The 16,425-nt window shown below is 41.0% G+C and overlaps 2 protein-coding genes across 2 annotated transcripts in view; one reads left to right on the top strand and one right to left on the bottom strand.

The window, feature by feature from the left end:
• Window positions 1–3,930, bottom strand: part of buc (bucky ball) — a gene marked incomplete at its 3' end in the record, with an annotated part of 17,138 nt that extends 13,208 nt beyond the window's left edge. The window contains exons 1-2 of the mRNA XM_061713568.1: window positions 3,756–3,930; window positions 3,620–3,707 (exon numbers count right to left, since the gene is read on the bottom strand). Coding sequence (XP_061569552.1) covers window positions 3,620–3,707; window positions 3,756–3,930 — 263 coding nt within the window. The remainder of the gene's footprint in view (window positions 1–3,619; window positions 3,708–3,755) is intronic.
• The window catches only part of kbtbd2 (kelch repeat and BTB (POZ) domain containing 2), an 18,524-nt gene extending 2,099 nt beyond the window's left edge, over window positions 1–16,425 (top strand). The window contains exons 2-4 of the mRNA XM_061713544.1: window positions 3,568–4,101; window positions 11,305–11,470; window positions 14,733–16,425. Of these exons, the coding sequence (XP_061569528.1) occupies window positions 3,929–4,101; window positions 11,305–11,470; window positions 14,733–16,292 (1,899 nt within the window). The 5' untranslated portion in view covers window positions 3,568–3,928 and the 3' untranslated portion in view covers window positions 16,293–16,425. The remainder of the gene's footprint in view (window positions 1–3,567; window positions 4,102–11,304; window positions 11,471–14,732) is intronic.

Here is a 16,425-nt window from a genome sequence, read left to right as displayed (position 1 = left end):
ATTTACTGTACAGCGAGCGAAACTTTAACTTTCTCTAGAATCTTTCTTCTTTTTGACTCGTTTAAGACTCAAAAAACACATCGTCTCAATTTTTGACTATCTTTCATGCCTTTGATGACGTCCTATTCAAAAGTTGTGTAACTGCAACATAAAATTATGTTTATACGCAGCAAATGGTTTCCTATTTGAAAGAAAATTCACATTCCTGTTCTTATGTCCTGTATTATGTAGTATTTACATTAGTATGGTATTTACAGTTTCTTCTCCCAAGCTGTTGCTCTGATGAACTCTCAACACTCAGTCTCAGAGTAATCAATCACTGTGCAATAATAATAATAACAACCACAATCATATGCTGTAACAATGCACCTTTCAATAACCATGCCTACCTCATACTGCTGCACCTTTCACTTTTTAAATTGTATATATGTTAATAAGAGCTGTCATTTGTCAAATTCCCTGGCTTGTTTGACCTGACTTGGCCAAATAAATCTGATTCTATACATGTTGGAAAGCAGATGGCAGCATTCTATTTAAGATAAAAAAAAACATCTCTTCTTTAAATATTTGCTTTACTTTGATGTATTTTATAGCAGTGTATATTTAGCTCATTTTTTCCCTCAGGTGTTGGGTTAGGGCTGTTGTATTTTGCACCTGTGTGCCACTATAACAAGCTGCTTAGAAGTTACTTGCTAAGCAAAGCAGCCGTTTTCATTTATCATGTCCTTTCCGATGTTGGTGCTCGTGTCAGTTTTTGAATGTCCCGAACTGTCAAAGTTAGTGTATAAATGCTGAAATACTACATTAGTAAACAGCATGTATAAGCTGCTATACCACCCCCGACCACGTGGGGGCAGCATGTCTCAATGTTATCATGCCTTAACATGCGTGTAAAAGCAAAATGTGCGGTTCCTCGACTGACCACTGGGGTCCAGCGAGTCAATCTCAAAGACTAAATATTTTTTACGGAGCTGTTTTGAAGCTTATTTTTCTTCATACTGCAGGCTAACGTATGTCATTCCAAGTTAGCTACTGGTGGACGATTACAGCGTAATGTCCTGTTTCAGATGCTATTTTGCCACATTTTACTGCTGATTACATCGATTAGTGTCGTAGCTTGACGGCGACTGATGAGGACATGATAATGGCTGAACCGACTCTCAATCAAAAGGCTACGCCTCACATTAGAAATGCATTAGTTTTATATAAATGCCAGATCAGTGTGTGGACTGGGCCGCTCCTCTTGTGCGGCAGTGACCCCTTCGTCATGGGAGGGACGTGGCCGATAGACCATGGCTAGCTGTAGTTTACTTATTAGTACTTAGTTTGGTATTGACTCCGGAGCAAAGCTCATGACCTGTGAATAAGAGCGAATAAGATCCGACCGAGCATAAATCCTCCGTATTTTGAAGAGAGAACATTTTATTGTGTTGTTAATTTTACGAACTGACCTTCTCTTGGTGTTAGAGGTTAGAGAATGGGAAGATCAGAGGCTGAATTTCTAATTTATTGAGCAAAAACAATCAAAAGCTTGTTTTTAAGACACTCGGGGCCTGTTTAAATAGGTATTAGATGCCATAATAGGTCCCCTTTAAGACCAACAAGGTGGTCCTAGTTGAGCTCTGGCAGCACTCATGTAGGGTGGAGATCAGTCAAGAATCAGCGATGTTTGGACAGATTTGATACGATTTGAATGTAAAATCACATTAACTAGCATGATAAATTAGTATAAACTAAGTCAGCTATGGTAAAATGGATAACTGTGATTGACATAGAGAGCGCTTGTTCTCAGGCCCATTTGTGACATGGTGCAATGCAGCATGGGTAAAGAGAACCGGACGTCACAGAGGGTTGATTATACAGTCTATGTGTAAAACACAACAAAGTGTACTTTAGTGAGGCTAGTGGCACTGCAGGACACCCAGATTGTCCCGGTCAGTAGCCGGGGGCTCTGAGTCGACACAGAAGAGCTATTTGTCCCCACGTGGTCAGAAGAGGTGTTGGTTGACTCTTAGTTTCTTCTGTTTCATATTTGTTGTTTTTTAATTGCTGCATTTATAAAGGCCACATTTACAGCTCTTAAAAATGGTAAAAATGATCAAAATACCAGTTCAAAAGCACTCAGGTTTGTTCATGGTAGGAGTTTATTTGTACAGCACTGTTCATGTACGAGACAATTCAAACTGCTTTACATAAAAATATTTGCTATAATGCATTAAAAGGTAAAAGCAGAAATTAAAGACGGACATAAATTTAAAGGAATTAACCAAATTAAATGTAAGAAATAAAGGTGGTCGTGTATTCTCACAGCATCTCGACTCCACCGGTCCACATCCCCTGCTCTGTGAGGTGTTCCTCTTCTTAAGTTGGCTTGGGCTTCGTAGCGGCCACTTCTGAGGTACCAACAAGGCAAGAAAAAAAAGAATTTGGATAAAGTTGTGAGGAAGAGGTTTATCTTTGTCTGCTCTGGGCTTGTGATGTCACACAACCCTGCAAGTCTGAAACACTCACTAACAAAGTGATGATGTCACGCTGATATCTTAAGAGGCTAATAATCAGTTGCTTTTTCGTCTGATCCCAGTGACGGATAACAGAAAAAGATCTGTAAGGGATGTCAGGTTGTTTTAGAAATTTAAATTTTAGATGGTCTAAAGTAGGGATGGGCGGTATGGACTAAAAAATGTATCACAATAATTTCTGGCATTTATCCCGATAACGATAAAAATGACGATTTAAAAAAAAAAAAAAAATACCATTTCAACTCCACCTTTTTAACTATAAATCTATCACCACATTCAGTCTTTGGAGCCCCCAAAACACTGCTCTAAAAGAATAGTAAATGCTACTAAACTACACCAATTAAATAGAATTAATAAAAACCAATTAAATTAGTGCACCTGTACTGCAAAACTGTAATGACTCCAATGAAACAAGTTTGAAATGTAAGAACAGATTCAACATTTATTCAAACTGCATGGCAGTGCAAACAGCAAAAGTACCATTGTCCTTTAAGTTTTCTTAGCTTATAAAATCCAACTACGTAGAAAAAAATACAACCTGATAAATAAAGAAACAGGACAAATAAATAAAAGTTCACTGAAAATAAAATCCAATCAGTGATGACCTCTTCTAATATAAATAAAATGTGCAAATTAACCTTTGGTTGGAACATGCCACAAATTAGATACAATTGCAATTTTTTTTTCGTAATAGTCAAACGATATATATCAAAATGTAACAACCATTTCCTTCTGTTTTTGCAGACTTTGCAAATAATAGATGATGTTTTCTCCTCGTCTCTCTTTTTAAATCCAAACCAGTTCCAGATAACAGAGCTGGAGCCTCGTTTAACAACGAGCTCCTCGCTCTCACAAAAACGTCATCAACGGGAATTTATCCTTTTTACCACGAATTTACAAATTCTTACCGTGGGGAATTTTTTTGACGGTATATCGTGAACGGTAAAATATCACCCATTCCTAGTCTCAAGGGGAAAAAATAATTTGTGCTTCTGACTTTGCTGGGTTTTAATCTCACAGCTGACTTTTTTCCTGTCGTCTCTTTCAGACGAGCCCTGATGTAGCAGTGCTGCGGCAGGCAGCGGTCGCCCTCTCTCTACCTCCAGTCCTCAGTGCCTCGCTGCATGACCACAGATGACAGATGACTGGCTCGCCACGGCCGCCTCAGCTCAGCTTTCAGCTCATCCTCTGCAGAAGGCGCAGCAGCAAACCGTTGAGCACATAGAAGCCGAGCACCTCCACCCGGGCCGGCGGAGGTGTTGACGGGGCTGCCCCGCTCCCCTTTCCTCGCTTCCACTCCTCCACAACATATATTTATCTCTTTACACTTTTTCTCCTGGTTGGTTTGAGTCCGGTCCTGCCGGCCACGCGAGTTTTCAAAACTGGGGCGCAATTCATGGGATGCAACCATGTCGGATCTTAGTGAGCGCAGGCCGGTCAACACGGACTACGCTGTCTCCCTGCTGGAGCAGCTCAAGTTCTTCTACGAACAGAAGCTACTGACGGATGTGGTGCTGCTGGTGGAGGACAGCGAGTTCCCGTGTCACAAGATGGTCCTGGCCACGTGTAGCTCCTATTTCAGGTGAGTGTGACGCTGTCGTCGGCCTCATGCCCACGGTGTGGAATAACACATGTTGTATGTTTTTGTTTTGAACTAGCAGAGAGGGACCAGAAGCTGAGCTCAAAATGATTACTTTGGAACATTTCCCCAAAATACTGACAAATGATTGTGTTACTTTTAACTTTAAATAATAAAACTGAGTTCAGTGTTGGTTCACTTCTGAATGTGTAATAGATATCTATATTTTCTCCATCTATATTGTTCATTGGAGGTTGTTTTTTTTTCTCCAACCAAACAACAACTCACCTGAGCATTTAGTCTGTATTTGAACTTTTAATTAAAAGACAGCTAAAGTTACAACAATGCCATAAAGTAAAGAAATCAGCCTGGAATGTAGAAGATGGTGAATGCCCTTCTGAAGGTGGAAGACTTCACTGCCATTTTCAAGCAGTTCACTTTGTTTATAACTTTATTTATAACACTTCGCTTTATGTTGCTTTATTTTAAATTACAAAGAGACAGCCCTTACGGTTTAAATCAAAGGTTCTTGAACACGATTGCCATCCATCAGGAAAGCTCAGGAGTTTCAAACGTATAAACTTTTGGGTTTTGGGAGGGCAAGACGTCATCAAGAATATCTTTCAGCTGCAATAACACTTGAAAAATGGTGATGAGTTCTTGAAGTCTGACGAGGCCAAACTTGATGGTTGGACGCATGAATTTTGCAACAACCCACTATTTCCACTGTGAAACATGGTGGTGGCAGTATAATGCTGTGGCGAAGCCTTGCTGCTTCAGGCTCAGGGAACCTTGTTCGGGTGCGAGAGGATTTTGAATATATTGTGAGGTGTAATATAAATAAATCTCCTAATCGGGTCCATATTGTAAGAACAACACAGTACTTAAAAGGTAACCTCAGACAAATGGAGAATAATTGGCGTTGTAGCACCCTATAATGTAAGAATTTCCTGAAAATGTAATAAAATTTGCACTTAAATCAATCGAAAATGTAATAAAATCCAATAGTGTAATAACTTCACCAATAATGTAATAAAATATCCTGACTGATATTGTAATAACATTTTTACCAATAATGTAATACCTTATTACATTATTGGGAATTTATTACATTTTTAGGTGGGTCTTTTTCAAAACTGATAATGTAATACTTGACAAATAATGTAATATATATGTTCATTTTCAGTCCAGAGTTCTACATTTTGTGTTTTAAGAATCTAAGAATGTTATATACGCTGGATTTAAAACACCAGAATGACTATTGGGTTAAATTGCAGACTTTGAGTACCATGTAATAAATTCCCCATAATGTAATAAGGTATTACATTATCGGTAAAAATGTTATTACAATATCAGTCAGGATATTTTATTACATTATTGGTGAAATTATTACATTATTGGATTTTATTACATTTTCGATTGAATTAAGTGCAAATTTTATTACATTTTTAGGCGTTATTACATTTTCAGGAAATTATTACATTATAGGGTGCTACAGGCCTGTATTTCAAAAACATGGACTTTTCTAGAGTGTGAATTTTACACTTTTGGGGGGATTTTAGCCTCAACTCCCCAGTGGCTCCAAAATGGTACCATATTGTTATTGATATCACAATATATTCTGACTTGCGTGTCATACCAGGGTTGCGTGATGTGTCTGATAATCCTGGTGTGACACCAGCCGCGTGTTTGGCAGCGCATTCTTTCCCTTGAAGACGGGAAGTGCTTTCTGCAGCGTTTATTCAGCTTCGGAGATGTTTTTCCGTGGAACAAGTGAAGCGTTTCCTAACCGGAGCTCCGCAGACGCTTCTCCTCAAATCCCCCAGGAGGCCTCATTCATACACGCCAGATTGCATAATGAAGTGTGTGTAACCGTGGTGACGAAGCAGCGGCGGCATCAAATCTGGGAAGAGTCCATCCGTACGCGATGTGGCGTTTGAAGCAGCAGCTTCGTGCCCCCCCACCCCCACGCCCTTCTCCTCCCCGCAGGGTGATCTGGGGACAACACGCGAAGCTCTCCCCCTTCAGGGGGTCGAGGTGTTGCGGCGTTTCCGCTGAGCTGCCTCTCCGTCCCTCTTCCGTTTCCTCGTGGTCCTCCTCCTCTTTGCACGCACGCCTCGCCCCAGCAGGACGGGGACGGCCCTGGAGGGAGGGAGAGTCTGGTCACGTAGGTCTGGCTGAGAGATGGGGGGGCTGCAGGGTTGGGTAATGCAGGCTGGCAGGTTTACTTCCCGCTGAGATCAACACACTCATCCCTCCTAGTGTTGTTTAAAAACATGAACTTCAGATGTCACTTACATTGATTTAAACACTTTTATAGACTCAAAAACTACAACATAAAAGTCCAAAGTGTTGAGAAATTCTAAGAGATAACGAATTATATATTTATCTTCAAAGATGTTTAGTCATTTGGGTTAAAACTAGGGATGCCCGATCGATTCCGAGTCATTTGATTTTGAGTGTCTTCCAATTCAGAGTCCCGATCCGATACTTTCGTAACACATTAAAATAATGAACAAATGCAAAATAAACAGATCCAGGTTGTCCCTTATTTTTATTTAATTTTTATTGTATCACTTTGCACTTAAAAAGTGCAGTTCTCTTTGAGGTAGCTTGAACAATCAAGTAATAATAGTTCGGGTTGTCCCGATCAGGATTTTTTTAGCTCCCGATCCGATCCCGATCACTTGAGTTTGATTAGATCCCGATTTTTCCCGATCACTTTGTTTGGCTCCCAATACAATTCCGATACTTTTTCTCGATCAGATACATTTTGGCAATGAATTAAGTAAAAAAAAAAAAAAAAGAGAGAGGACTAAAACTCAAATTGTCCCAAGTTTCTTCTTTGTCCATTCTTTCCAACATGGACTTGTATTTCTTTTAATTTCATATTAAAAACATTAATAAACTAGGGATGCCTCGATACTTTTTTTGGCCGATACCTATCTTTTGAAAATGACATGATCGGGCCCGATCGATCGGGACTACACTAATAATAGTGCAACTATTAATTACTAAACATCAATTTGAATTAAATAAAAACAGCAGCTCAACTTAAAATACCCAGCAGGCATGTCAACAAATAGGCAAATAAAAGAGCAACAGTGTTATAAAGTAAGGCAGTAATGTGCTTTTTAGACTGAATTCTTACTTCTTACTGTCTTTCGAACTTCGAACAGTCTTCCTCGCGGTCGCAGGGCGTCCATCACGCTGCATTGAGAAAGCAAGCCCTCATTTTCCCATCACGTGATCGGATCAGGACATCCCTAGTTAAAACAAGTGCATCATCGATGGATCAAAAGATGAATTGACTTGTTTCGTTTAATTCCTTCCAAACTAGTTTGTACCGTATCTTCCGGACTATAAGTCGCACCAGCTATAAAATGCATAATAAAGAAGGAAAAAACATACATAGTGGCACTGGTAGGGCTGGGCGATATGGAACAAAAGTCATATCTCGATATTTTCTAGCTGAATGGCGATACTCGATATATATCTCAATATTTTTTCTGTGCCTTAATTGGAGTTTCCCCCAAAGCATTATAGCATAGCATCTCTGTTAGCTTCATTTTTTTCTGAGGCAAACCCTTAAAAAAACAGTGAGTTTTAATACAAAGCCTCGTGCCAAATGTCACACAGACCTTTATTAACAGAGGTCTGCACAATATCAAAATGTATAAAACAAATGAAATAAAAATAAACTGCCTGCATATATAAAATAAAATTGCTTCTTGAATAAAATAAAACAAATATCCCTTTCCTGCATAACAATTAAATTAAAATACACTGTGCAATTAATACAATGTAGACAGTAACAGGCAGACTTTTCCACTGAGGTTGACAGTTGTGCAAATAACAAAACATTTGTGCAAATCTCAAATAAAACATTCAAGTCAATTTGTCACAAAATAAGCTATATCAAAATCATAAAAAAAAAAAAAATTGAAATCGATATAAACTATATTGTCTCGTACCATATCGTGTTTGAAAATATATCGATATATATTAAAATCTCGATATATCGCCCAGCCCTAGGCACTGGAGTATAAGTCGCATTTTTGGGGGAAATTTATTTCATAAAATCCAACACCAAGAACAGACATGTCATCTTGAAAGGTAATTTAAAATAAAAATAGAATAGAGGCAACAACAGGCTGAATAATTGTACGGTATGCTTACGTTACATGACACAACTGAGAACGAGCCTGGTATGTTAACATAACATATTAAGAGTTATTCAGATAACTATAGCATAAATAACATGGTAAGAAGTTTACCAAACCGTCCGTGTCACTCCAAATCACTAAAATCCAATGAAATCTTTTAAACAACTCCGCTAACTCCGGAGGTAGAAGATGTGGCGCTTCCTCTTCTACGTCGTTTACGTCAGAATCATCGTCCGTTGCAGTTCGCCCTCTTGAGGTTTATTGTGAAAATAACTCATGAAATGATAAACCGCTAATAATGTGTTAATAATTTCACACATAAGTCGCACCCCCAGCCAAACTATGAAAAAAAACGCAATGTATAGTCCGGAAAATACGGTAGTTGCTCTAAAACAGCATTTCCAAACAAACCCGACCCAGATCCACACCAGGGGTTCAGCCCGGTGTTTTCTCACGGCGAGCCTCGTTACCACGGCGCTCCACGCTCACGGGTCCAGTTCCTGCTGCCAGTCCGTCTCACAGTCGCTCATGAAGGTCTTCCTCCTGCACACGCTCAGTTGCAGAGTCGTTAAATGCAAACTTTGGATGTAAAACAGCTGATGATGTCGACAGTCACCAGCTGCGTTTGCAGACCAGAAGGGATCCAGAGTTTCCTCTTGTTCCTCTCTGAGCTCGTAGGTGGATGCTTCAGCGTAGCATGTGTTTTCCAGCCCAGTCAGAGACCTGGCGGCTGCTGCTGGTCCGTGCAGCTGCACTCACACGCCGAGGTTGATGGTTTCAATCTGAGACCACAGCTGGTTGTTGGTGTAACAGTGTTTATAAATGTAGGAAAGCTGCAGAGGTCTGCAGGGTTGACATGCTGCCCTTATCGACGACCAAAACAGCCAGGGATTATTTTTACATTTCTTTTGGGCTCTGCCCTCCTTCAGGTGGTCGATTCTTCATTCAGAAAGCAATCTTGTAGTTTCAGCAGGTGAATAATGACATCGGTGAGCATGTGCAGTAACGGCAGCTGTGATGTTTTCACTAAAAAGACACAAACCTTTCATGTATGTGAGAAACTGATGGAGGGGGGGTTTCTGGAGGCTGATAAATGACAGAGGAGGTGTGGGGGCCCACCGGGGGCTGTTAGAACCCAGGACCGGAGCCCCAGCTGTAACCGGCCCCGGTCCAGGTGCTGAATGCTGTTAGTCGAGTTGTTTGAGGAATCAGCCCCAACATCTGCTCAGAGTAACGTGGTGGCATTCACTCCTTTCTATTTGTTCTTTCATGAGAAAGAAAATAAATAATACAGTTATCCCTCGTTTTTTTCACGGGGGTTACGTTATTAATTTTGTTTTTTACAATTATTATACAAGGCTTCAAATTGCGGAGATCAGCACCGTGACACGAGTAACTTTTTCCTGAGAAGAACATACCGTATTTTCTGGACTATAAGCCGCTACTTTTTTCATAGGTTTTCAACCATGCGGTTTATACAAAGGTGCGGCTATTCTTTGGATTTTTCTTCCACCGCTCGGGGCGCTCTAACCAGAATTAGAATCAAAACTAAGACCAAATAAATGCAAAGAAGAATACGCTACTTCTTCTTTAGCAGATAGAAGTAGAAGCAGATTTCAAACAGATAAATAGATAACTAAATACCGGTTATTTTCTCTTGGTTCTGTCCAGTTTTAATCAGCAAAGTTGCTGTCGTGTTAAAAGACACTGTTAGGAAAGGATCTTTTTAGGTACAAACATGTACATCATTTACAGTTCAAAATCCTTCTGTACATGTAGTAAATATCTAATCTAACAACATAAACATCTGCGGCTTGCACTTGTATGCAGGTGCGGCTTGTATATCTTTTTTTATTATTTTTTTTAAAATAGAGTGGATGCGGCTTATAGTCCAGAAAATGCGGTTATGGGTCGTCGTTTTTCTTTTTTTCTTCTGGGCAAAACGATTCTTATAAACCGACATGCCACAATGGATTATATCTGAGAACTGTAATGAACGATTCATCAAAGGCTCCCGTTCTTGAGCTGCTGCTGAAGTTCATTGGCCGTTCTCAGCTTGTTGCTAAGCAACCAACGTTATTGACACAGGAAGTGAAGAAGCAGGGAGACTGTTTAGCCAATCAGAATGCAGAACAAGATGCACAATGCCAATCCGTGAAGCAGCGAGACGTGAAAGGTGAACCACGTTATAGCGACGGATTATTGTAGCAATGTTAGGGTTGCAACGATTCCTCGAGTAACTCGACTACAAAACATTATGGAGGAATTTCCTTTGTCTTGAAGCCTCATTTAAATAAAAAATAAATTTAAACTTCACATTTCCTACGGGTGAGAAAACGTAGCAAACCAAAAGTAATAATAAGAAGAGAAAAAAATGTCGAAGGTGTGGGATTATTATATTTTATATTGTTGAAATGTGTTGGTTCTGAATGGGAAGTTGCACAAATTAAAAGCAGTGTTTAAGAATATTTTTTTATTTTTGATACTTCAAAGTCATCTTTATTGTAAATTTTTCATAAAATACAAGAAATCGAAAGTACGTTACCCTCTTGTCCAACATAAAAGAAATAAAAATAATAGTGCAAACAGATTAAATTAAATAGTTATAGTATATACAAATTGTTTTAAAATGTTTCTAATACTTAAAAAACAATTTTTTTAAAATGTTTCAGGAAATGTTAAGTTTAAAATAATTTTATTTATTTTTATTGGAAAATTTAACAGTTTACTAGTTTGTAATTGTCAATTATTCTCATAAAAGAAACAAATTGGCTGTTTTAATTAAGAAATCTGTCTTGTTTTCTATTGTATATTTATAATTGGGCTTTAATAAAGCAAAAGTATGTTTTATCTGTTGAATTGATGGAATATTTCATAGAATAATCAATATATTCGATACCTGCAGCCAGCATTACTGTACCAGTGTGGCATTTGCTGGCTCAGATGTATCAGTGGTGTTTATCTCCATCTTTTAAACCTAAAAACAACCTCCAGAGGCGGACTGAAGGTGCTGACCGGTGTCCTTGTGTTTCTCCCGCAGGGCGATGTTCATGAGTGGCCTCAGCGAGAGCAAGCAGACCCACGTGCACCTGAGGAGCGTGGACCCGGCCACGCTGCAGATCATCATCACCTACGCCTACACCGGGAACCTGGCCATCAACGACAGCACGGTGGAGCCGCTGTACGAGACCGCCTGCTTCCTGCAGGTCAGTTACACACACGCTGAAACCTGTTAAAACCTGGCAGCCTGTTTCAGTTTTATTCTAGTCTTTGGGTCAAGCTATCATTTTAGTTTTTATTAGTTTCAGTCGACTAAAAGTCTGAGCATTTTAGTCTTATTTTAGTCAGAATTGTCCAGGACCATTTTAGTCTAGTTTTAGTCAAAGATTGTATTTACCCAAACCCATTTTACAATTCAAACAAGGTTATCTTGTTATTATATTATTGTTACCTTATAGACAGGGCTGCACATAATTATTTTGGTCTGGTGCTCAGAGGAGCCCCTGGATATGTGACTTGGGGCTCCAAAAACGCGGTGACCCGTCTCGCCGGATCAATAAAAGAGGGATGCAGGAATAAGTTATAGGCAAAACGATATTTATTCACGTATAAAGATGAATTAACAAATTATGGTGCGTGTTAGTCTGTAGAGTCAGTATAAAAGTTACAGTTTTTATCGGCCAGATTGGGATGCTCATGGCATATTTTGCACATAGAAATAAAGGACGCCCCGATTTCAGCAGCACAGGAGCCAAAAAAAAAGCCCCAAAACTTCTAAACTGCATAAAAATGTGTTTATTTTATATGAAAAAACGTGTTCTTTAATAGCATTGAACTTGCATGACTGTACAGACAGCCAACCATATAGCAGCTGAAATAGCCTCCTATGCTCTGTATGTCCACATCAGCCAAGGTGTGGAATATTGCTTCAGGTGAAGAATATGGTGTAAAAGTTAATTTATTTCAATAATTCAACTAGAATATGGTGTAAAAGTTAACTTATTTCAATAATTCAACTAGAATTTGGTGTAAAAATTAACTTATTTCAATAATTCAACTAGAATATGGTGTAAAAGTTAACTTATTTCAATAATTCAACTAGAATATGGTGTAAAAGTTAATTTATTTCAATAATTCAACTAGAATATGGTGTAAAAGTTAATTTATTTCAATAATTCAACTAGAATATGGTGTAAAAGTTAACTTATTTCAATAATTCAACTAGAATATGGTGTAAAAGTTAATCTATTTCAATAATTCAACTTAAAAGGTGAAACTAATATATTACCTAGTCTTATTACATGCAAAGCAAGATATTTTGATGATGGAATTGTTTATTGATTTCATAAAATATTCTCTAATTTATTTTTTATTTGGGGTTTTCATAAACTTTGAGCCATAATCAGAGAGCAGCGTCTTGCTGGCGCAGGTAACTGCTGCACGCAGTGACGGACACTGGCTGATTTATGGTTCCACGTTGCACCAACGCAGAGCTTACGGGGTAGGATACGCGGGAGCGCGAACGTACGGTACGCATCGCCGCGTAACATCTTGCAGCCACTTCTCGGCGAACACACGTTTTCTGTTCGATTCGGGTAGTGGTTTAGTTTGGCGTCTCTTTGTAGTTGGTGGTGGTGGAACGCCAAAATAATTACTTAATGGCGCTTGATTCTTGGACATTTTCACGAGACGTGTCGGGGTTTGTTCAGTAAAGCTGATCCTTACCTCTCTTCCTGCCCAACGAGCATGGAGCATGCATCTATAATATTAACGGCATGGAGGGGGAATAGGACGCGCTGCGATTGGCCAGTACCAAGTGAGTGGCAGTTCTGGGGAAAAGCTCTCCCAATAGATTTTTTAATATTAGTATTCTGGTCTGGCCACAACCAATAATATGAGCCCCAGCTGTTGGTACGCAAAAGCGCTTTGCAGCACAAGATTGACAGCGCACTGGATTTTGACGGCGCAAGCGCTCTGGCGGCCCACTTATGTGCAGCCCTGCTTATACACTCAAGAATACATTCATTCCAGATACAGAAGACTCTAATCTAAAAAAGAGTTTACAACATATTTATTTTTCCGCATTTCTCCATCTTTTTCTTTTTCGACGACACATTGAGTTTTCTTTTCCACAGAAACTAAACCAGAGGAAATTACTTAATAAATGGATATTAAGGATCTTTGTTAGAACATTTTGTCTCATCTCAACACATTTTAGCAGTTTTTATATTGTAATCTACATTTTAGTCTGGTTTTTATTCCTCTACGATATTGCATCATATATTTAATTATCGTTATCATCACATGACCAGCATTTTCGTCCCGTCTCGATTTCTTCAGGTGATAAAGGTTCATTGACTAGGGTTTGGGGTCGATTCAAATGTCAAGAATAGCTTAAGATTCTGAATCTTAAGAATCAGAATCGATTATCGAGATTTGATTCGATCCAATTTGATATTGATTTGTGTTAGTGTTATTAAAACTGTTTTTCTGAGCTGTTGCATGAATTATATGACTGTAGTTATGCAATAGGTTAATACTGGTATTATATTGAGATTCAACAGTAAGTATTGGCAGATAATGATGCTGTAAGGACCAATCAGCTCCCAGAATGCTGATAGAACTGCTTTCAGAAACATCATGTGGCAGAATTATCAAACAGATCCGGGGCAGCAAACGTATGAAATCGGTTTAATTTTTTCCATTTTCTGTGTTTTTGGGTTTTAAATTTTTGAGAACATGGTTTTTAGTATTTTATCCAAATTTAATCACAAGAGAGTATATAAAGCAATGATAACTGAAAGCTTTAATGTTTTCATACTTTTAAACATATTTAAAGATGGCAGTAGCTATTCTTGTGTCCAACAAAACATCCTTTTTTGGGCATAAACAAAAAGATACCAAAAGTTATTTGTATGAAATAACTAAGAAATAAATAATTCAAATAAGCCTTTTAATATCCATTTGAATAGAGGCCATAAATAGAGGCTTAAAATGTCATGCTTTGCATGTAATGAGACTATGTAATATTTTAGTTTCAACTTTAAAGTTGACTTACGTCTGAAATTGGTTTAATTTTTTTTACCACATTCCCTTTTTATTTTTTTCCATTTTCTGTCTTTTTCGGTTTTGAATTTATTAGAATTTGGTTTTAAGCATTTTATGCAAATTTAACCCCAAGACAGTAAATAAAGTAATTAAATATAAACAATTTATGCAATTATAACTGAAAACTTTAATGTTTTCATAGCTTTAAACATATTTAAAGGCAAAAAACATGTCACCAGTTATTTTCTTGTCCAACAAAACATTCTTTTTTGGGCATAAACAAAAAAATCAATCTTTAGACGTACGGATTGATTTTTAGGAATTAATATGATAATCGATTTAGAATCGGAAAATCAATTTTTTTCAACACAGGCCTACGGCAACGATGTTTAGTCATAATTTTGGTTTCATCCGCTGCAGGTGGAGGACGTCCTGCTGCAGTGCAGAGACTACCTGGTGAAGAAGATCAACGCGGAGAACTGCGTGCGCATGCTGAGCATCGGCGACCTGTTCAGCTGCAGCGAGCTGAAGCAGAGCTCCAAGCGCATGGTGGAGCACAAGTTCCCCATGGTGTACCGGCAGGAGGCGTTCCTGCAGCTGTCCCACGAGCTGCTGGTGGACGTGCTGAGCAGCGACAACCTCAACGTGGAGAAGGAGGAGACGGTGCGCGAGGCGGCCATGCTGTGGCTGGAGTACAACATGGAGGAGCGCTCGCAGCACCTGTCGTCGGTGCTGAGCCAGATCCGCATCGACGCGCTGTCGGAGGTGACGCAGCGCGCCTGGTTCCAGGGCCTGCCGCCCAACGACAAGTCGGTGGTGGTGCAGGGCCTCTACAAGTCCATGCCCAAGTTCTTCAAGCCGCGGCTGGGCATGACCAAGGAGGAGATGCTGATCTTCATGGAGGCCATGTCGGAGGCGCAGGGCGAGGGCTACGTGATGTCGCTGGCCGTGCCCACCTCCATCGTGTGCTACAGCCCGCAGGCCGAGAAGGTTTACAAGCTGCGCAACCCGCCGGGCGACCTGCAGAAGGTGGGCACCCTGGTCACCCCCGACAACGACGTGTTCATCGCCGGCGGCCAGATCCCGCTCAAGAACTCCATCGCCAACCACAGCAAGAGCGGCAAGCTGCAGACGGTGTTCCGCTCCGTGGACAGCTTCTTCTGGTTCGACGCGCAGCAGAACGCCTGGCTGCCCAAGACGCCCATGCTGTGCGCCCGCATCAAGCCCTCGCTGGTGCACTGCGACGGCTACATCTACGCCATCGGCGGCGACAACGTGGGCGGCGAGCTGAACAAGCGCACGGTGGAGCGCTACGACTGCGAGAAGGACGAGTGGAGCATGATGAGCCCGCTGCCCTTCGCCTGGAACTGGAGCACGGCGGTGGCGGCGCACGGCTGCATCTACGTCATGACGCAGGACCTCATGTACTGCTACTTCCCGCGCGCCGACGCCTGGGTGGAGATGGCCATGCGCAAGAGCAGCCGCTGCTTCGCCTCGGCCGCCGCCTTCGGCGACCTCATCTTCTACATCGGCGGGCTGCACGTGGTCGGCAACTCGGGCGTGCGCATGCCCACCAGCACCATCGACGGCTCCTCCGTCACCGTGGAGATCTACGACGTCAACAAGAACGAGTGGCGCGCGGCGGCCAACATCCCGGCCAAGCGCTACTCGGACCCGTGCGTCCGCGCCGTGGTGCTGCTCAACTCGCTCTGCATCTTCATGCGGGAGACGCACATGAACGAGCGCGCCAAGTACGCGCTGTACCAGTACGACGTGGAGCTGGACCGCTGGTACCTGCGGCAGCCCGTGTCGGAGCGCGTGCTCTGGGACCTGGGCAAGGACTTCCGCTGCGCCGTGGGGAAGCTGTACCCGTCCTGCCTGGAGGAGTCTCCGTGGAAACCGCCCACCTACCTGTTCTCCCCCGACAGCGCCGAGGAGTTCGAGGTGGACGGGGAGCTGGTGACGCTGCCTCACGTATAGCTCCGGTGGAACAGCTTTGTTTATTCTCCGGAGCGATGGCTGGACCTGAATCTGTTGCTGATGAGACTCTGAGCGAAGGAGAAGCTCCGGTTCCTCCGGTTCCTCTCCTTCGCTCTCCTTCGGTCCATCGCTG

Source organism: Cololabis saira, chromosome 22, assembly GCF_033807715.1.
Source record: "Cololabis saira isolate AMF1-May2022 chromosome 22, fColSai1.1, whole genome shotgun sequence".
Classification (NCBI taxonomy): domain Eukaryota; kingdom Metazoa; phylum Chordata; class Actinopteri; order Beloniformes; family Belonidae; genus Cololabis; species Cololabis saira.
The sequence above is the reverse complement of the archived record's forward strand: the minus strand, read 5'-3'. Positions and strand labels throughout refer to the sequence as shown.